Source organism: Pan troglodytes, chromosome 11, assembly GCF_028858775.2.
Source record: "Pan troglodytes isolate AG18354 chromosome 11, NHGRI_mPanTro3-v2.0_pri, whole genome shotgun sequence".
NCBI lineage: Eukaryota > Metazoa > Chordata > Mammalia > Primates > Hominidae > Pan > Pan troglodytes.
Genome location: NC_072409.2, coordinates 100,169,645 through 100,191,967, shown reverse-complemented (window position 1 = coordinate 100,191,967; position 22,323 = coordinate 100,169,645). Strand labels below are relative to the sequence as shown.

Genomic DNA, 22,323 nt, shown 5'->3' with positions numbered 1-22,323 from the left:
CATACAGAACCATCTATAAACCAAGCCCATTTTTTTTTCTATTTGTGAGCTGGTCATAGAGAACTCTCCATGCATCCAAGGTGTGGGTTAAGAGGGAGAAAGCAATGTAACAGGAATAGGGCCCATGGGAATCTGGACCACTTGCTCATACAACTTACTTGTGCCTTCAGGACTTATATACCACTTTGATTTGATGATAGAGTGCTCTTGTGTATGCCAAAATTTATAGATTGGTGGATCACACAGTAACCGTTTCATGATGGGCAACCTCTAGTCACATGGTGAATTGTTGGCCATGTATTCAGTATCTGCTGAGGACCAGTAGCAAGTCAAAAGCCCATTTTCAAAAGGAGAATAGTTATCTGTAGTGGATGGCTTACTTTGCTTCTAACTCCTAAAAGTTTACACTATGATCCACTCATAAGGACCTGTGAAATGCTATATACATCTTGAATTTGAGTAGTTGCTACTTTCTGTTCATCAGGTCCATTCAGAATGATGCCATCAATTTAGTAGAGAATGAAGTGGAGCATGTGAGATCTTCGGTAATGGAGAGTTGATTAAGATTTCTACATACTAGGTTGTGGTAGAGAGCCAGAGTTGATATAGCTCTGTGGTAGGGCGGCAACAAAGGTACATTGCTGGTCCTGCTAGATGAAAAAAACTGGTTTTGGTGGTCTTTACTAAGGGGGTAGAATGAATAGCTTCATTCCAATTGCCAGAAAATGTGTTGATTTGTTTCACAATGAAACTGCATATTTAATTGCAGCAGCAATTGGAGTCATATTGATTAATTCACTGTCATTCTGTAAGATCCATCTGTATTCTGCAGCGGCCGAGTTAGGTGAGTTGAATGCTGATGTGGTAGGAATCACCATGCCTTTATCTTTCAGTCCTTTAAAAGGCAGTAATCTCTACAGTCTTGCCAGGAGTGTGGCATTACTTTCAATTTGTGTTTTGGTAGGTAAAAGTTCCAGTGATTTCCTCTTGGCTTTTCCACTTGATTTTCCTCTGTAATATCCCTCACTCTATAGGTCAGGTAACCACTGTGGACACTGTGCCAGTTGCTGCATCTGTCCTTTCTAAATATGTGTTCCAAACTCGGAGAATAACTATGGGGTGGGTTCAGGTACCTCCTGGACCCACTAGAGAGAGGCCTCAGCTAAAACTCAGTTAATTACCTGACCTCTGTAAGCTCCTACCCTGACTACAGAAACCACAGTAGCACATTTTATGTCTCCCTGAATTAATGGCAGTTCAGATCCAGTGTCCAGTTATCCCTGATAAGTGTAGTTAATTCCTCTCCCCCGGTACAGTTACCCTGTTAGATGGTTGCATGTTTCTTTGAGGAAGGTTAGGAGGAAGATTTACGGTATTTTTTGGCACTATGTCAGGATTGCTAACAGAGACCCATCGTCTTTATTCACAGGTCCCTAGGTCTGTGAATTAGCTCAAGTCTGAGAAGTATTTGAGGACGAATTCTTCCTTTTTTGTTTACTTAAGTCCTGCTTGTGGTAATCAGACCTAGGACTTTTCTACTTATGCAAACCAAATGAGACTTAACTATGCTGCCCATTTATTTTGGTTCTAGGAACACCATGATCAGTTAGCCAATGTCAGTGATCTCTGTAGGTCAAACCATTTTGTTTATTGCTTTGACTCCACTACCCATTATGTTAAACATGTCCACTTTGTCTCTGGAAGTTAATTGCTACCATTTGGTCTATTGTTACCCAAGATCCAATCACTTGCACTAAATTCAGGGAACCCATTTTGATGGCACCAGTGTTTGCTGTTAATCTTTGCCTTCTAGCCACATGGAGCTTATCAAGCTACACAGAACTCATCAACGAAGCAGGGACTTCCGTTACTAATATATTTCTCAAGCTTTGGTAAAGGAAGTGTTTTTTGAATTCTCCCAAGAGACATAGTTAGAGAGTGAGAAGGACTTACATAATAAATACTTTCCATATGTTAGAAAAGTTATGAACCATTTTTCCTAAACACTCTAGAATAGGCACTAATGTTTGCAAGATAATGAAAGATGTTTATTTATAAACTTAGTGATTAAGACAATATACAGTGTTGTGGTCTGAGTTTAAAAAAAGTCTAACTGCCAATAAAATGTTTGTATTAGTGCTTTTAAAATGAAAACAGAATTTTCTTAGTTATCAATACATTATATATTAAATGTTTGGATTTTATCAGGTGAAAACAAAACTCATTTGAACATTATTTTCTGTTTTCTACTACAAGATAAAAAATCAACACTAAACAACAGAGTTCAGTTCAAAACATGAACGTGACTACTCATATTCTATATTGATAGCTGTATAAAAAACGCTCTGTCTTTTGTCTGTATTCTCCCTCCATTATTTCTTACTAATTCTCCCTTCTTGGGATCTTGTAGAAAAATGAAGTAGGTAACAAGGTGGTTAAGAAGATGGAGAAGATAGACTCCATTCATGAAAAGTTACTGTTTTTTTCTGTAGAACTATGGATTACTGAAATAATGATGCCAGCTTGAAAAACAATGATTTATATGAGTTATGAAAAATTATTTGGTTTTTGAGATTGTCTAAAAGGAAACGTGTAAATAGAGGGCTTGGAACCTTTTTTCTACTCCACCTCCTCCTGTGGGCTACTAATTCAAGAAAAGATTTGCCAAAGTACAGCCAGAGTTGAAACCTACTTAAAAGTGAGAGGGAGAGATCGAAACAGGGTATGGTGAGTGAAAGTAATCCACATATTTGGGCACCCAGTGACCCAGTCAGGTTGACAAAAAATTCACCATCACATCCCCTTTTCTCCTTCCCCCTTGTCCCTGGTAACCTCCATTCTACTTTTTTTTCTATGAATTTGACCACTTTAGATACCTTATATTAAGTACAAGTATAGACAGAGGGAGAGAGAAGCTCAGGATTTTGAGTTGATGTTATTCAAGTATAAAGTGTTCCTGATATATTCTATTCTTCATTTGGAATTTCACTTTTGAAAAGCTAATTATGATCACTGTTCAGATCTTTTTTGCTACTGTTTGTGAGTTTTTAAACCTTTCTTTGATAGGATAGCTTTTATAGTTCATTGTTTTTTGGGCCATACTGCAGTGATTAGAAGATTATTAGGTTAAGTCAAATCACTCAATAAGGTCCTCGGTTTAGGGTGACCCTTTTTTTTTTTTTATTTGTAAGCATTTTGTCAGGTTAAGGGACCAGTAAGTGTTTCTTTTTTATAATAAATTTGGGTGGGATATTGTCTTAGTTCCTTTTGTGCTGCTATAACAGAATGCCTGAGACTGGGTAATTAATAAAGAAAGGAGATTTATTTCTTTCAGTTCTGGAGGCTGGGAAATCCAAGATTGAGGGGCCAACATCTGGTGAGGGCCCTTATGCTACATCATCTCATGGTAGAAGGTGAAAGGGCAAGAGAGAGCAAGAGTTGGGGAGAACTGACTTTTATCACAAACCTACTTCTAAGATAATAAACCCATTCCTGTGATGACATTAATTCATTCATGAGAGTAAAGCCCTCATAACCCAGTAACCTCTCAAAGATGCCACTTCTCAACACTGCATTGGGGATTAAGTTTCCAACACATGAACTTTGGAGGACATATTCAAATCATAGCAGCTGGAGGCTGAGCAAGATGGCTGAATAGAAGCCTCCAGTGATCATCACCCCCACAGGAATACCAAATTTAACAGTTACGTAGGCAAAAAAAGGCACCTTCATAAGAACCAAAAATCAGATGAGCAGTCACAGTACCTGTTTTAAACTTCATATCACTGAAAGAGGCATGGAAGAGGGTTGAAAGACAGTCTTGAATTGCTGACACCACCCCTCTTCCATGCCCCAGCAGCGGCTATGTGGTGGGGGGTATCTGTGCACTTGGGGAAGGGAGAGCACAGTGATTGTGGGACTTTGCATTGAAGCTCGGTGATGCCCTGTCACAGTGGAAAGCAACACTGAGAATAAGCCAGTGCTCACGGAGGGAACATTTAGACTAGTCCTAGCCAGAGGGGAATTGTCCATCCTAGCATTTGGAATTTGAGCTCTGACAAGCCTTGCCACTGTGGACTAAAGTGCTCAGGGTCCTAAATAAACTTGAAAGACAATCTTGGCCACAAGGACTGCAACTCCTAGGCAAGTCCTAGTGCTGTGCTGGGCTCGGAGCCAGTGGACTTAGAGGGTATGTGACCTAGTGAGACACCAGCGGGGGCAGCAAAGGGAGTGCTTGCAGTACCCCACCTCCAGATTCAGGCAGCACAGCTCACAGCTCTGAAAGAGACCCCTTCTTTCTGCTTAAGAGGTGAGGGAAGAGTAAAGAGAACCTTTTCTTTTTTTTCTTTTTTTTTTTTTTAATTTTTAATTTATTTTATTATACTTTAAGTTTTAGGGTACATGTGCACATTGTGCAGGTTAGTTACATATGCATACATGTGCCATGCTGGTGCGCTGCACCCACCAAGAGGATGTGGAGAAATAGGAACACTTTTACACTGTTGGTGGGACTGTAAACTAGTTCAACCATTGTGGAAGTCAGTGTGGCGATTCCTCAGGGATCTAGAACTAGAAATACCATTTGACCCAGCCATCCCATTACTGGGTATATACCCAAATGACTATAAATCATGCTGCTATAAAGACACATGCACACGTATGTTTATTGCGGCATTATTCACAATAGCAAAGACTTGGAACCAACCCAAATGTCCAACAATGATAGACTGGATTAAGAAACTGTGGCACATATACACCATGGAATACTATGCAGCCATAAAAAATGATGAGTTCATGTCCTTTGTAGGGACATGGATGAAACTGGAAAGAGAACCTTTTCTTGCAACTTGGATACCAGCTTAGCCACAGAAGGATAGAGTACAAGGCAGAGTCCTGAGACACTCATTCCAGGCCTTAGCTCCCAGATGACATTTCTAGACACACCCTTGGCCAGAAGGGAATCTACTGCCTTGAAGTGAAGGACCCAATCCTGGCAGGATTCATCACCTACTGAATAAAGAGCCCCTGGGGCCTGAATAATCAGTAGCAATACCCATGTAGTACACACGGACCTTTGGTGAGAATCTGAGATCTGCTGGTTTGAAGTGTGGCCCAGAACATTCACAGCTGTAGTGGCTACGGCAAGAGATTCTTTCTGCTTGAGAACAGCAGAGAGAAGAATAAAGGGGACTTTGTCTTGCAGCTAAGTTAGCTTGGCCACAGGGTGGTAGAGCACCAAGTGGGTTCTTGGGGTCCTTGATTCCAGGCCTTGGCTCTTCGATGGCATTTCTGGACCTGCCCTTGGCCAAAGGGGAGTCTGCTGCCCTGAAGGATGATTCCCAGACCTGGCAGCATTCACCACAAGCTGACTGAAGAGCTCTTGGACCTTGAGTGAGCATTGGCAGTAGCCTGGAAGTACTCCTGGTGGGCCTGTGGCAGTGGTGGCCAGGGGGAGAGACTCCTCTGCTATGGAAATGGGAGGGAAGAGTGGGAAGGACTTTGTCTTGTGCCAGTTCAGCCTCAGTAGAATAGAGTACCAGGTAGATTCCTAAGGTTTCCAACACCAGGCCTTGGCTTCTGGACAGCATCTCTGGATCTTCCCAGGACCTGGGGGAGCTTGCCATCTTGAGGAGAAGGACACAATCCTGGCTGGCTTCACTACCTGCTTATTGTAGAGCCCTAGGGCCTTGAGCAAACATAGGCAGTCGCCAGTTAATGGTTACAGCAGGTCGTGGGTGATACTCAGTGCTGTGCTGGCTTCAGGTTTGACCTAGTGCAGTCCTACTGGTGGTGGCCACAGGGGTGCTTGTGTCACTTCTCCCCCAGTTTTAGCTCAGCACAGAGAGACTCTGTTTGGGAGAAAGTAAGAGAAGACAACAAGAGTCTCTATGTAGTAATCTAGAGAATTCTTCTGAATTTTATCAAGACCACAAAGGTGGTGCCTCTGTGAGTCTGCAGGAGCCACAGTGTTACTGGGCTTGAGGTGCCCCCTAATGCAGATATAGCTGCAGTGGCCAAAAACTTAGATCACAACACCTAAAGACGTTTAAATACTGGGAAAGCCTTCTCGGGAAGGACAGGTACTAATAAGTCCAGACTGCATAGACTAAAATAAATAACTAACTCGTCAATGCGCAGACACTGAAGAACATCCGCAAGCATCAAAACCATCCCAGAAAACATGACTTCAGCAAACAAACTAAATAAGGGACCAGAAACCAACCCTGGAGATACAGAGATATATGACCTTTCAGATAGAGAATTCAAAACAACTGTTTTGAGGAAATTCAAAGAAATTTAATATAACACAGAGAAGTAATTCAAAATCCTATCAGATAAATTTAACAAAGAGACTGAAATAAAAAGAATCAAGCAGAAATTCTGTAGTTGAAAAATGCAGTTGACAATGAAGAATGTGTCAAAGTCTCTTAACAGTAGAATTGATTAAGCAAAAGAAAGAATTAGTGAGCTTGAAGACAGGTATTCGAAAATACATAGTCAGAGGAGACAAAAGAAAACAGAATAAAAAAGAATGAAGCACTCCTACAGGATTTAGAAAATAGTCTCAAAAGGGGAAATCTAAGAGTTATTGGCCTTCAAGGCGCGGGGGGGGGGGGGGGGGGGGCGGGGCAGGGGAAAGAGAGAGAGAGAGAGAGAGGGAAAGTTTATTCAAATGGATAATAATAGGGAACTTTCCAAAGCTAGAGAAATATATCATTATTCAAGTACAAGAAGGTTATAGAACACCAAGCAGATTTAACCCAAAGAAGACTCCCTCAAGGCATTTAATAATCTAGCCATAGCAGACATAAAGCTTACTTTGTACTTCAACTAAACTTTATTATATAAACATTTTCAGGAAATAAAACTTTATTTTATTTAGAATATAAGAATATTCATAGGTCAGTAAGGAGAGGGCATTTTGTCCCATTACTCTTCAGCACTCATATTAAGATGATTTTATTCTTCTGAATTTCTAAGAGGAAGTTTTCTCCCTTATTGTAAAAATGCAGATTTCCCGAGTGTCCTTGAATGATTTATTCATGGTCTACTTGTGTAGTAGCAAAAGAAAAGAATTATACATTACTTTTTTTTATCTTGTGCAAGAGAGGAGTTTAAAAATATATATTTGGTAAGACCTTTAATAAAATTTTTAATGAGTTGTCTTTCCAACTCATAGTCATTACGAAGAGTACTGTCTCCTCTGTTATCATGGCTCAGAAGAGTGTATTTCTTTTCCTAGCTGTCATATATGTTGTTTCCACATTACTTTTGGTTTTTAAGTTAGATGTTCCGCTTCTGTTAAAGAAAAACCAAGTTGTACCCATATATAAGTTGTTGCTTAAATTATACCTTGATAAATGTCATAAATATATTAATAACATTTTCTCCAAGATTTAAACATGAGGTATCACCAATACTCTGAGCTGAGTAAAGTTGCTCTATCATTAACTAAGAATTTTTCCCCTTCCTTCCTTCTTTATTACTGCCTTCCCCCACTTCTCCATAAGTTCTAATAATAGAATATTTGAAGAATGGATAAATGATGTCATATAATTTTTTATCTACTATCTTTCTCTCTCTTATTAAACCTTAAATTCTATAAAGACAGAGGCTATACCTTTCTTGTTTATCTTTGTATGCATAATGCCTAAGATTAGTATGTAGTAGGAATTCAGTAAATTAGTTGAATGAATGAATAGTAGGACGTATAATATGAATGCTGCTCTTAAAATTTAGCTTTGTTGAAAATCCGTTTCGTGTATATTGAAATATTTATATTATAAAATATGATGAGAAGAAATAACAAGAAAAGAAAAATATTTTCAATGTGAATATTTTAAAACTGAATTTGCTACTTGCTTTTTAACACTTAAAGAATAGTGCAATCAACAATCAATTTTTTTAGTATATTTTTTATTTTACTTTAAGTTCTAGGGTATATGTGCACAATGTGCAGGTTTGTTCCGTATGTATACATGTGCCATGTTGGTGTGCTGCACCCATTAACTCGTCATTTACATTAGGTATATCTCCTAATGCTATCCCTCCCCCTCCCCCCACCCCACAACAGGCCCCAGTGTGTGATGTTCTCTTTCCTGTGTCAAGTGTTCTCATTGTTCAATTCCCACCTATGAGTGAGAACATGCAGTGTTTGGTTTTTTGTCCTTGTCATAGTTTGAATCAACAATCAATTTAAAGTAGTTTTTGAAATTCAACTTTTTGGATTAATACTTGGAGCTACATTTGATCATGTGACCTTTATTAGCTCAACTAACATAATTTATGGCCCAACTAAATTAAAGTAGTTTGAGGGCATAACATGGAAATGCTCATATTTTTACCATGAGTATCAGTTTTAAGGGTTTTAATTGAAACATGATGTAGGCTATGTAGATAATAGCATTTTTATTGTTTATTTCAAATTGTAACTTGAGAATTTTAAGGATTGAAGAATATTTCCAAGTATAACAGAAAATTATATACTCTTGGGTTCAGAAATTATTATTTAAGCAAAATAGTGCAGTATAAAAGGCCTGACTAATCAGAAACACAAGGACCACAGTAAGTGTACATAACTCCCCCAAACAATGGTAATGTATACTTCATTTAGTTGTTGGATAAAAGGTATGTACAAACACTGCCGTTACTTAGGAGACATGAAAACAAAAACAAAAACAAAAACAAAACTCACTACCATGTGGGTCTTGATAAGGTAGAAAGTAGTCATAAATTTAAATTTGATATATTATGAACTTTAATTTGGCCGCTTGTTTAGAAAGACTATTAATACTTGGCCATACAGCAGTATACTTGGAGAATAAAATTCTATTCAAGGTTTCATAACGTCTTTTCAGCTCTACCTAATTGTAGTATCTCTGTTACTATTTGCCTAAGTTTTGTCCCTTTGTGACTTTAAGGGTATATTTTCATCCTATATTTTTCTCTAGGCATCCACAAGGACAAAGATAAACCTCCCAGCTTCTCTGTTGTCCTTGAGACATTGAGGCGTACCTTGACAGATTACCAGAACAAGCTGGAAGATGCATCTAATGAGGTAACACTTGCACTGTTTGGCTCCACACATATAGCCTTCGGCCTGTACCAGTACGTATTCCTTGCTTGTTACAAAGGTCAAAAAGATTGGGAATGTTGAACTGACAGCTTCACAGATACAAAAAATAATAAATTAACTTTCGTTGTTCTTTCTTTAAGTGTGGCCTAAAGTCATGTCTCACTTACGTTTTTGTAACTCTTCAGTCACACTATTATTTTCAAAGTTATAAAGACTCTATCACTTCTTGATCTTCATAATTTATCTGTTTTAACTTAATGAAAACACTATGCAAGTAGTTTAAGTTAATATGTACCGTATTTAAATGTCAGTGTGTTTTTATGACATTTGGTATAGCTACTGGAAATTTAGATTTTTGTCAGTGTTTTAGGTTAAGATTTCTACAAACTGTGGAAGTCTTAATAAAAAAGAGAGAAATTAGTTTTCATTCTCTAAAGGCAGTAAAGTGTTGTTAGAAGTTTTTAAAAAACAAATATCTGTTTGATGTAGCCTGGGAGCTTTTAGTTTGCTGATTGAAAAAGCTCATGCTTCTATTTATCATCTCATTTGTATTGTTTAATGTGTGGGTTGATAATTTTCTTGGGTATTAAAATGTTTTATGAATTTGTGCTTTAAGAATTGAAGAGTTTGTCTAGTTACATCTTGTCAAATTAGCATATGAAGTAATTACATTAAATACAATTAGTTAGCAAAGCAACAAACAGATTGTTAGAGTCAAAGACAAGTCACATAGCATGGAATTTGGAGTTTATCCTTGTGTGTATCTCTTTCTTTCATATAATATAAATGCCATAAAACGGTTACATTTCACATTTCATATGCGGCTTATTTTATTTTAGCTTGCTAAGATGAACAAAGAAGGAAAAGTGAGTCTTTTTAATACCCTCGGTAATTGTTCAAAAGGCATAAAAGAAAATGACCATCGAAATAATTAAATTTCTATGAAGAACAAATATTACGAAGTCTTTCCCAGTGAGACAAGACAACCTGTATTGTTAGTAGTTTATGAAACTCTTCTGAGGCCTAGGTCTGGAAGCTGCAGGGTAACTAGGAACATATTACCCACAGCGAATTGTTATTTGGGAGGATGAATGTCACATGATCCTCAGCACAGTTGAAAAGTCGACTCAGCAGGCTTTGGCTTAGTAATGCGCTTTGTTGTGAACCAGTGCCAGAGACAGCAGTGGGGAGACCAAGGGGGTGGCTGCAAAGAAAGCAAAAAGAGCAGTCTGACAGAAAGAAGAATGAACTGTCAAAGAAAATAAATCACAAGCGGTGCAGGACCAACTGATGACCTGCCACAAGCCTTCCCAGTAGGACTGCATGTGACCGACCCTGAAGTTGTCATATGGAGTGAGAGACCAGTGAATACCCTCATGATGTATAGAAAGAACAGTCTTCTGCTCTGTTCTTTTGTATTTACTTATAGATGCCCCTGCTTCTGGCATTTTGGTCCAGTAGGATTTTAAGAATAAAGTTGTATTTGTTTACAATAAGAATGAAATCCTTTATCTGGACGTGTGGTAAAAATACAGTAACATAAGTGATATTTTAAGCTTGAATGCTTTCTTTTCTTTTTAGCCACATGAACTTGTGACAGAAGCTATATAGCATTTAACTAAAAGAAATAATTTTTTAAAGACTCTTAATTACTATTGAAAAATTTGTATTTAAGTAATTGCATAAAAAGCACTTAAAGATTAACTTTTGAGTTACCCATCCTTGAAAAATGTAAAAAAGTTACTTATATTTTCTTTCATCAGCTAAACAGCATGAATGATGTTAAGGAAAAGGCATGTAATGAACTTGATTCTACGAAACAGAAGATAGACTCTCACACTAAAAATATAAAGGTATTATTTAGAATCACTTTTACCTTTTGTATTAAGAAACAAATATAGTTATCTAGGGAATATTTTAAAGTAGAGATATTGAGGTACCTGAAAATATATATTTCTATTTTTTAAAGTATGTATGGGTAGAATTTTAATTTTTTCCTGTTGATTAAGAGTAACAAGAATGTTTTTTTCATTTAAAAAATTAAAACTTGATTGGAAATTATTTTGGTTAAAGGAAAATTTATTTCCCAGATTTAATTATAATACCTTATGAGATTCAAATAATTATTTAAGATGAAATGTCCAGCCTTAGGTACATATTAAACATATTTTACATAAGCACATCGTATTTGGAGTCAGTTTTCATCATTTTAAGGTGGAGCCATTGTTTTCAGTACATCATGTCTGTTAATGGGCTGAGACCACACCTGGCTAAGGCCCAGGACTATAGTTTATTTTAGTTTCTGTGCTGGTTTTATGTACAACATCTTTGCAAAATTATGCTGAGTCAACTCTCAGAAGTTTCCCAGTATTGCTGGAATTTTATTATGTTGTTTCATGTTGGGTTTGTCCTGGACACACTTCAAAAGAATTTGTTAGGTTTAAGGAATAAACAGTTCAGCAGAATTTTGTGCCACATATTTGAGATTTCTATAAGTGGTTGGGATGTCATTGGAAAGTAAATGTTCTTATGTTAAATGTAAGATATTTATTTTAAAATATTTTAAAATTTTTGAACTACAACGTTGTTTTAAAAAAATAGGTTGAAAGGAAACTCCCTTGGAAGAACTTTTTGGAATAAGCCATCATATTAACATTTTATGTAAATGTTTAAACATAACAAATGTTCTAATTTTTGAGCTGAGATATTATATTTAGAAAATACATTCAGTAAAATATTTTAATGTAAACAAATGCTTGCTTGCCTTTGTGATTCTTTCATTTTAAAGCTTTGAAAATTTTCAATATGTGTTTTATACTAGTGTCCCCTCACCCCTTGTTGGCTGGCCTTTCTACAATCTCTTTATTTGGTATCTATGACAGGAACTTCAGGATAAACTGGCTGATGTTAATAAAGAGTTAAGTCATTTACACACTAAATGTGCAGACCGAGAGGCTTTAATAAGCACTTTAAAAGTGGAACTACAAAATGTGCTGCACTGTTGGGAGAAAGAAAAGGCTCAGGCAGCCCAGTCTGAAAGTGAACTGCAGAAGCTTTCCCAGGCTTTCCATAAGGATGCAGAGGTATTACCTGAGACTCAATGTCAGGAAGGGCCTTTCACTAATCTCAGTGTTATACATCAAGTGACTATTTTTACTTGTATTTAATTAAGAAATTTGTTCTGAGCAGAGTATTTTGAAATGTTTGTGACAGCTGCAAAATCACTCCATTACTCTTGTGTCATTCTGTTTTGTGAGAGAAGTACTATAACTTGCACAACTAATTTTTTTTGATTATCATGTGTACAACTATCTTTTTGGACTTTTAGAATATTGTAACTCAGGTAACTATGTTCCTAACAGTCCTTTCAAGGTTCCTGTTTGCCAATGACAAAATTATTTTTATTTCAGTAGCTTGGTAGATTGATGGTGGAAAGAATAAATATTTTATAATCAGATAGACCTGAACTTGGATGCTGATACTTCTGTTTGTAAATGATGTGGCTGTGGACAAGCTGTATAGCTTAGCCTCTCCACATCTTCGTTTCCTTATTTATTTTTTTTCTTTTTTGAGTCAAAGTCTTGCTCTGTTGCCTAGGCTGGAGTGCAGTGGTGCGATCTGGGCTCATTGCAACCTCCACCTCCCAGGTTCAAGCGATTCTCCTGCCCCAGCCTCCTGAGTAGCTGGGATTACAGGTGTCCACCACCATGCCTGGCTAATTTTTGTATTTTTAGTAGAGATGGGGTTTCACCATGTTAGCCAGGCTGGTCTCGAACTCCTGACCTCAGGTGATCTGCCCACCTTGGCCTCCTAAAGTACTGGGATTACAGGCCTGAGCCACTGTGCCTGGCCTAGTTTCCTTATTTGTAAAACAGTAATAATATCTACTTTAAGAGATAGCCTCCTTACTCTGTATAATTATAGGATGTTAATAAAAATTTAGAAAAATAAGAGTCCCATAAAATTAAAACTTTTCATTTAGAAACCCTGGAGAGTTGCCTATCCATTTATGTTTATTAATGACTTATAAAAATATTATGACACAAATTTCATATTTTGTTTAAGCCTCTGTGAATGGAATTGTCTTCTAGTTCTTTTTACCCTATGGGTTATAGAGCTAGTCTAGCTAGTGGAACTGGTTTATCTAAGTCATCCTGCATATTGAGTTCATTACTCCAACAAATATGAACATGAATGCCAAGAGAGTAAAAAGGAAACATTCTTTCCACTCTTTTTACAGTCTGGGATTTAAATTGTGTCCACATGAAGGGGTTGGAATTGCTCTACACATCAGATAATGATTAAAGTAAAGGAAACTAGAAGCCTGACTGTATTGTAAAGTCAGCATGTCTACAGCGCTGTGGTTGGGTTCAACATGTGTGAATTGATTTTGGATTTTGGAGTCTCTTTTCATGCCAAATGGATGATTATCATGCTTGGTTTATCACAGCCCAAGCAAAAAGGACATAATAGCGACACAATGAATTATCCTTGAGGATGAACTTCCTTGAGAACAAACGTGATCAGTAGGCAAAACACAGGAGGAAGATTTTTATGTATTTGTTAAGTTATATTTAATAAGACTTTAAAACTTTTTGACCTAGTTAAATAATGCAAAAGTCATCATTAACTGCTTATGGAAAGGTACAGCATATTTGTGAAAAAAATCTGATTTCTTAAATTTGTTGTTGTAACTACATTTTCAAATTTTTTGATTTTTAAATTATTACATTTGGAAAAAAGGTGGCATACATAGTGAACTAAAGATTTATATTTTGATATTTGTAAGAAAATGTTCTCTATAATTTCTAATTATAAAACTTTTACATATGCTATATTCAGTTTTTTAAAAATCTATAATAGACTTTCTAAATTTTTCTTTTTAAATTTGTCTCTTTTAAAAGTTTTCTTCCTGCTGATCTATTACAAAATCTTGAGGGAACTTATTTTATCTACATAAAATAAAAATATTCATTTTGCAGCTTTACAATTACCTTGTCTTAGAGTTCCATGCTTTGGGACTTTACAGATGAAACACCTTGTAAAGAGAGCTATTTGACATTATAGTAAGTAAACCCTCCTCATGTGTTCAAATGTGATCTGCTTTATATGAATTCTGCAGCATAGTAAGTGTTTCTAAGTCATTCAGCAATGGATAGTTTAATTACTGAAGTGGTAATATAATTTTAAGGGACTTTTAAAAACATATTTCTAATTGGACATTTTCGAAAGTATGTAGTGAGCAGCTATATCCATTTTTTTTGCTGTTACTTTATAATATTTAAACACCTACAAATGCCCAGTGTGCCAAATGCTATATGAACTTATAAGTGGGGAAAACAAATGAGCCCATCTTCCATATCTTTCATATCACTATCTGCTTTGCCTAAGGGGCTTGGGATAGATTTCCTATAAGTAGTAAGTAAACTGGATTCTCTGGAGGAAGAAGAAAGCTGAGTAATTGTGTCCATGTAAAGTACAGATATTGGTATAACTTTTTTTCATCAGAGTTGAATAACACTTTTTTTCTGTATTGTTTTTTGACAAGTAGTATCTATTTTGGCAAATGTAACTATTAAATTATAGAATTACTATACTGAGTTACAGTTAGATAGGCTTATAAACAATGAGTCCAATCCATATGCTTCGTGTGATAGCTAAGGAAACTTAGGCCTGAGCAGGTGTTTACTCAAATCACAACCTCTATCAGTAGCAGAGGTGGAGATGAATCTTGGTTTTCTGGCTTCCAGACTTCAGATTTTGATTTTGAATACCAAGTGTAAGCAATTCCAAATGTTTTATCTGGTGCTTAGTTTTGATTATTAAAAAAGTCATTAAAATATTCTGAGACTTGAGTATTGTAATTCCTTTTCAGGTTTTTTAAATTAACTCTTCACCATTAGTATTATGTCTTTTACTTCTTACAATGTTTATATACAGCAATTAATTTTTCTTTTTTTTTTCCTGCAGGAGAAGCTAACCTTCCTTCACACCTTATATCAGCACTTGGTAGCAGGCTGTGTGCTCATAAAACAACCAGAAGCCATGCTGGATAAATTCTCTTGGTCTGAGCTTTGTGCAGTCTTACAGGAGAATGTTGATGCCCTGATTGCAGACCTCAACAGGGCTAATGAGAAGGTAACTGTCCTCAGGCACCAGATACCTCTATTAAATTCAGTGACATTTGTCCACATCACAGTATCATTAAGAGGGGCTGACATTCATCTTATTTCAAAAAGAATTTGGATGTTAATAATTCAATACCATTAATTATGGCTTGTCTACAACTCAGTTTGATGCCATTGCTGTGGGCATGTAAATGTGACTGAAGTCTGTATGAAGTCTCTAAGCTCCACTTTCTGTGCAGGACATGCTAATACTACTAGCCAGTATTAGCCACAGGGACCTAATTAAAAGAAAATAAATTAATCTTACTGATGAAGCAATTCAAAGAACTTAGTCATTTACATTAATAAACCAACTCTTTATGTTAGCATAAAATAGAAACAGGATATAGTTATTCAAAAACATGATCTTAAAATTCTTTGCTTAGGAAATATAAGGTGTTATTTTTAAAAGCTTAAACATTTTAAATTATATGCTTATGATTTGCTTCTCGAAATACAACAAAATGTATATTAGAAAACTCACTCCATGCTTTAGACTGCAAAAAGTGTATTTTATAGGAGAATATAGTAGACCTTTATGGTAACATTACTATCTCACAAGTCTAGGAAATCAGTCTCCAACAAATGTTTAAAAACCTGCTTTTGGTCATAGAAAATTACAGTGGCTTAGCAGATCAACATATGCCACCATTAAAGACACATTGGTTCTTATCCTGGGTCTATTGAACTAGTCAGTACTGTGTTTATGTGGTTTAGTTTCCAGGTCTTAGTTGCAATGACATGTGCTCTTAAGGGACAAGAAGAGAAAAACTGTCCTGTAAGTTAAAAAAAAAATTCTGTTGAAGTGATAAAACAGCATATTGACCTAATTTCAGGGTGATATTTTTTATTATTGAGCATTTTATCTTGGTCCTATTGACAAACACAACCATAGACACTGAGAAGTAGGGCTAGGAAATGAGGGAATAAATTGTGAGAGGCACAGATGCTATTCTTGATTGTGAATGTGTACATAAAGGATTTGAAAATTAAAGATAATTAAAATGAATGTGTTTTAACCCTATGAGATGGTATTATATTTTTCATAGTTTTCATTGTTTCAAAACATCCTTAATAGTCATACATTTTAGAAAATGAGGATTTTCTTTCCACAGTTTGAATGTGAAACAAAAAATGGTTAGAACATTCTGCTTTATTTCATGTAAACTGTTTGCAGATTTTTAAATCTTACTTACTTTTTTTCCCATTGAGATATTTGAATAGCTTGAGCTTTGGTTCCAGAAGTAACAGTATATTGCTCAATCTCAATCAAATTAATTATAGAATAAGTTACTTCATTAGAAAGAGAAGATGAAAAATTTGCCATCTAAATATACAAGTAACACAATTTTCTGCTAACGTATGGCAGTTTACACTCCTATTTTCTTTTTTTAAATTTATTTACATTTTATGTTAAAATTTTTATATGATCTTAAGGAATAAAATATAGTAGGACATTTTGGGTGTTTTATTGGGGGAGATGACACAAAGAAATAGCTTGTGAGCATATTTCCTTCTCTGTTGCATCTCCCCGTATAGATAAGGCATCTAGAGTATATCTGTAAAAACAAGTCTGACACGATGAGAGAGCTTCAGCAGACTCAGGAAGACACCTTTACCAAAGTGGCAGAACAGATCAAAGCCCAAGAGAGCTGCTGGCACAAACAAAAGAAGGAACTAGAGCTGCAGTATTCTGAACTCTTCCTGGAGGTGCAGAAGAGGGCACAGGTATGCTACCTTTACAAAGAGCTTTAAAAAATGGGTTACTCAGTGTAACCATTAGAAACTTTTTTTTTTTTCAGTAGCAGTGCTAAATCAGTTTAAACTTCTTAAGAACTTCGTAGAACTTGTTTAGATACACATATATTTGTTTAGATACACACACATACGTGTGTGTGTATGGGTGTGTATATTAAGGATTGTCTTTCATGTAAGTTTGGAAATATATGGGTTTCTGATTAAAATATCCCAAAATGCATTGATCAGTTAATTAAATGCTAAAATTATATTTCCTTTATTTATTTTTAAAATAAAATATTAAAGTATTTGGTAATGTATTGTCAGTTTTAGTGTAGGTATTCCTTTATCTGGTTTACTCCATTTGTGGAGGTTCCTATGTGAACCATCATTTAAATTTATTTGGGGTTAAAATCTCTTATGCCTGCTGATATTATATAAGGTTATATTATATAACTGATATTATATAAGGTTATAGTTGTAGGCCATGTAGCAAAAGTAATTCACTATGAGTTGTATTATGTATTGTATCTTGATTGAGAGTAGAAGTTATGGGTTAACATAACCATGTATTTTTTCTACACAAATTATCATCAACATTATTTATATTGTTAACTATCATCTTCACCTAATCAGGAATAACTTGATGATAGGGTATACTTTTTTGGCATTGAATTTATTAATAGGTCACTTTTGTTCCTAAGTTAGGATACTTAGGAACCAGAAGGTTGTATATTCTTCCCATGGTTGATTTGGTATTTAACCTCTTTATTTGATCCATTCATGCTTATATTGGCAAGTCTAATTAAAAATAACCAAACTATATAAATATATATACACACACATGTATAAATAAAATTATTATTATTATATTAAATCAGGTCATTCTGTATCCCCAAATTTAAAGGTCCTATATGAACTTATGCCTTTCTATATGAATTTGAATGAATCAACAAACGTGCCATCTAAAAGTAGTAATTTTTTCATTGTATGCAGATTACTATATTATATGCTCTGCATTTTCTAATATTGAAGTAAAAGAGCTAAACAATTTATTTTAATTTTGTAGAGGTAGCATTGATATACAGTGACATGCACAGATCTTAAGTGTATAATTTGATGTTTTTAAAAAGTATTTATTTGATATGTAATATTTGTACATATTTATGGGGTACATGTAATATTTTGATATATGCATAGAATGTGTAATGCTCAAGCCAGAGTAAGATATCTATCACCTTGAGCATTTATCATTTCTTTGTGTTGGGAACATTTCAAATCTTCTCTTCTTGCTATTGTGAAATACACAATATATTGTTGTTAGTAAAGTCACCTTACTGTGCTTTTGAACACTACACCTTATTCCTTCTATCTAACTGTATTATTGTACCCTTTAACCTACCTCTCTCCATCCCTTTCCTCCCCCAACACACCCTTCCTAGACTGTGGTAACTACAATTTGATGTTTTGGTCAACATAAACACCCATGTGATCATTACCCCATTTAAGACTTCAAACATTTTCATTACCCTAGAGCGTTCTCATGTTCTCTCTTCCAGTCAGTTTTTCGCCTCATAGGCAACCATTGTTCTGATGCCTGTCATGTAGATTAGTTTTCACCTGTTCTTGAATTTCATGTAAGTGGAATCATTCAATAGTCTGGTGATTGACTAATTTCACTCAATATTAATGTTCCGAGCATAATGCCATTTATGTTGTTGTGTGAATCAGTACTTCATTCTTCTTTATGGTCACTAGCGTTCCATTTTATCACAGCACCACTATTTGATGGATTGTGGGTTGATGGATATTTGAGTTGTTTCTGTTTTTTAAATATTGTAAGTAAAATTGCCACAAACATTATTGTACAAGTCTTTTGTCAACATATGGTTTTATTTCTCTCGCTTAATTACTAAAGTGCAGTTGCCAGGTCATGGGATATATGTGTGTTCATAAGAAACTGTCAAAAGTTTCTAAAAAATGCTTGTGTCATTTTTTATTCCCACCAGCAACATATGTAAGTTTCCATTGTTCTACATCCTCTGCAGCACTTGGTATTGTCAGTCTTTTAAATTTTAGTCATTATAGTGGTTTTAAAATGGAGTTTCATTGTGATTTAAAGTTGCATTTTTTTGGTGATTCATGATGCTGAGCACCTTTCATATACTTATTGGCTATTCACATATATTCATTTGTAAAATATCTCTTCTACTGTTTTCTCATTTAAAAAATAGAGATATTTGTGTTTTTATTATTGATTTCTAAGAGTTCTTTATATATCCTGGATACGTATCCTTTGTCATGTATATGCATCACAATATTTTCTCTGAATCTCTTGCTTGCCTTTTCAGTGTTTCTTTTGATGATCATAAATTTTAAAATTTTGATGAAGTCCAACTTACAAATCTTTTTCTCTTTTGGCTATTTGTTTATATATGTGAAATGATTTTTCTTTACTTCAAGGTTGGGAAGATAATCTCTTGTTTCTTCTAGAAGTTTCATAGTTTTAGCTTTTACGTCTAAGTTTGTGATCCCTCTCAAATTAATTTCTGTGTGTGCTGTTAGGAAGAGTTTCATTTTTTCCCTCTTCATTTATTGTTCCCACTTCACTTGTTCAGCACTTTCCTAGCTGAATAGCCTTGGTACCTTTGTGAAAAAACAGTTTGCCATATTTAGAAACCACAGACTTGTCCATCTATATAGTTTTGCCCTCTCCAGAATGTCATATAAATGGACTCATACAGTATATAGCCTTTTGGGTCTGGTTACTTTCACTTAGCAAAATATATTTGAGATTCAGTCACATTGTTGCATATATCAGTAGTTCATTGCTTTTTACTGCTGAATAATGTCCCATTGTATGGCTGTAAAATTTTATCCAAATACTTGCTGATGGGCCTTTGGATTGCTTTTAGTTTTGGCAATTATGAGTAGAGATGCTTTAAACATCCATGGAAAGGTTTTTGTGTGATCATAAATTTTCATTTCTCTTGGGTAAATACTTAGGAGTTTGATTTCTAGATTATATGGTAAGTGTATATTTATATGGTTGTATGGTAAGTGTAACTTAAGCAACTATTAAGTTGTTTTTCCAAGTGACTATATCATTTTGCACTCTCACTAGCAATGTAAGAGATTTTGATTTGGTCTGCACCTGTGCCAGCATATGACTTCATCATTTTTTTCTTTTGAATTTTAGCCATTATAATAGGTGTGTAATGCCATGTCGTTGTGATTTCGATTTACATTTTCCCTACTGCCTAATAAATTAATCATTTATTTATGTGTTTATTTGCTATCTGTATATCTTTTTTGGTGAATTATCTGTTCAGATATTTTGCTCAGTTTTTAATTGGATTGTGTGTTTTCTTATCGTCAAATTTTGAGAGTTATTTACATACCGGAGGTTCAGGTCATTTTTCAGATATGTGATTTGTAAATGTTTTCTACTATTCTCTTAGCAGTACTTTTGCAAAGCAAATGTTTCAAATTTTTATGACCCATTTATCAATTTTTTTATGGGTTATACTTTTGATATTACATGTAAGAACTCTTTGCCTAAGATTATAGGCAGCATTTTTTTCCCTATATGTTTTATAGTTTTAGGTTTCACATCTAGGTCTATGATCAGTTTTGAGTTAGTTTCTGTAAAGGTGTGAGGTATGGATTAAGGTCAGTTTTTTTTTTTTTTGCGTATTCATGTCCATTCCAGTAACATTTATTGAAATCACTGTCCTTTATTGAATTGCCCTTGTACCTTTATCAAAAATCAGTTCACTGTTTGTGTCAATCTATCTCTAGACTTTCTTGTCTGTTCCATTTATTTATGTGTCTAATTCTTTTTCTCTTTCAATACTATACTGATTTAATCACTCTAACCTTTTACTAAGTTTAAAATCAGGTAGTGTGAATCTTCCAACTTCTTTTTTCATCAATGTCCTGAACTCTTTGATATCTACCAGAAGGCATAGCAATTCACTTTTTTCTCTTTTTGAGACACTTTCACCCTGTTGCCCAGGCTTGAGTATGGTGGCACAGTCACGGCTCACTGCAGCCTTAACCTCCTGTGCTCAAGTGGTCCCCCACCTCAGCCTCCCAAGTAGCTGGGACTGTAGGCATGCACTACCATGCCCAACTAATTTTATTTTTAAAATTTTTTTGTAGAGATGAGGTCTCACTATGTTGCCCAGGCTGGTCTCCGACTCCTGGCCTCAAGTGATCCTCTTTCCTTGGTCTCCCTAAGTGTTGTGATTACAGGCGTGAGCCACTGTACCCAGCTGCAGTTCACTTTTTGAAGTAAGAGAATCAGTCATCACAAATGCTAATGTTTTAGGAGAAGCTCTCATTGAAGACTTTTCTCTGAAGAATTTGTAATACCTTAGTCTTTGACCCATCTGTCTACAAATGGAAATGATCATTTTAATTATCTCTAAAAGTACATTACTATTATAAATTGGAGGCTGAGTGTGGTGGCTCATTCCTGTAATCCCAGCACTTTGGGAGGCCGAGGCAAGTGGATCACCTTGAGGTCAGGAGTTTGAGACCAACCTGACTAACATGGAGAAACCCCGTCTCTACTAAAAATACAAAAAATTAGCCAGGCGTGGTGGCGCATGCCTGTAATCCCAGCTACTTGGGAGGCTGAGGCAGGAGAATCACTTGAACCCAGGAGGCAGAGGTTGCGATAAGCCGAGATTGTGCCATTGCACTCCAGCCTGGGCGAAACTCCAACAAGAGTGAAACTCCATTTAAAATAAATAAATAAATAAATTGGCATATATTCTGTATTAGTTATGTACATATTTGCTTTTTTATCAAATATAATTGAATACACTGCAGCAATTTATTTTGGTATTATATTTGATAAACTGTTACTATAATACATATTATAGGACCTGTAAATTTTATTTTAGGAAATTTTGTAATGATTAATTCTATATCTTTTACCACCAAAAGTGCAATGCAAATAAAAAATTTTCGTTTTACCTTACTTAATACATTTTCAAAAATTATGTTGATAAGGACATGAGGGGAAAAAATCCGCAGTTGTTATATAGGATTGTGAGTTGTAGAGGATATTTGGTGTCAGATGAGCATAACCATAAGTATATTCCATCTGCTGGGAAACAAATGACCTATTCTTAAAGTCTTATGTTTAATATTTGGCCATTGTAAAGAAGCAACTAGTAAAAGACACTAAATTAAAGTAAAAAACAATATTTGGATTTGATTGCTTTTATCTGAAAAAATGTAGTAGATGTTAGAAAAGTAGTGTTTGTAAGAATCTAATATTTCTAAGACTTTTTTTAATGTCTAAGCTTTAAAACAGTTAGTGTAAATGCT

The 22,323-nt window shown here is 35.3% G+C and overlaps 1 protein-coding gene across 7 annotated transcripts in view; it reads left to right on the top strand.

Annotated features, from left to right (window-relative positions):
• The window catches only part of CCDC171 (coiled-coil domain containing 171), a 443,650-nt gene that overhangs the window by 185,051 nt on the left and 236,276 nt on the right, over nucleotides 1-22,323 (top strand). For all 7 annotated transcript variants that reach the window (XM_054658718.2, XM_054658719.2, XM_001149040.8 and 4 more), the window contains 5 exons: nucleotides 8,952-9,058; nucleotides 10,840-10,929; nucleotides 11,959-12,159; nucleotides 15,047-15,214; nucleotides 16,783-16,971. In XM_054658718.2, the coding sequence (XP_054514693.1) occupies nucleotides 8,952-9,058; nucleotides 10,840-10,929; nucleotides 11,959-12,159; nucleotides 15,047-15,214; nucleotides 16,783-16,971 (755 nt within the window). The remainder of the gene's footprint in view (nucleotides 1-8,951; nucleotides 9,059-10,839; nucleotides 10,930-11,958; nucleotides 12,160-15,046; nucleotides 15,215-16,782; nucleotides 16,972-22,323) is intronic.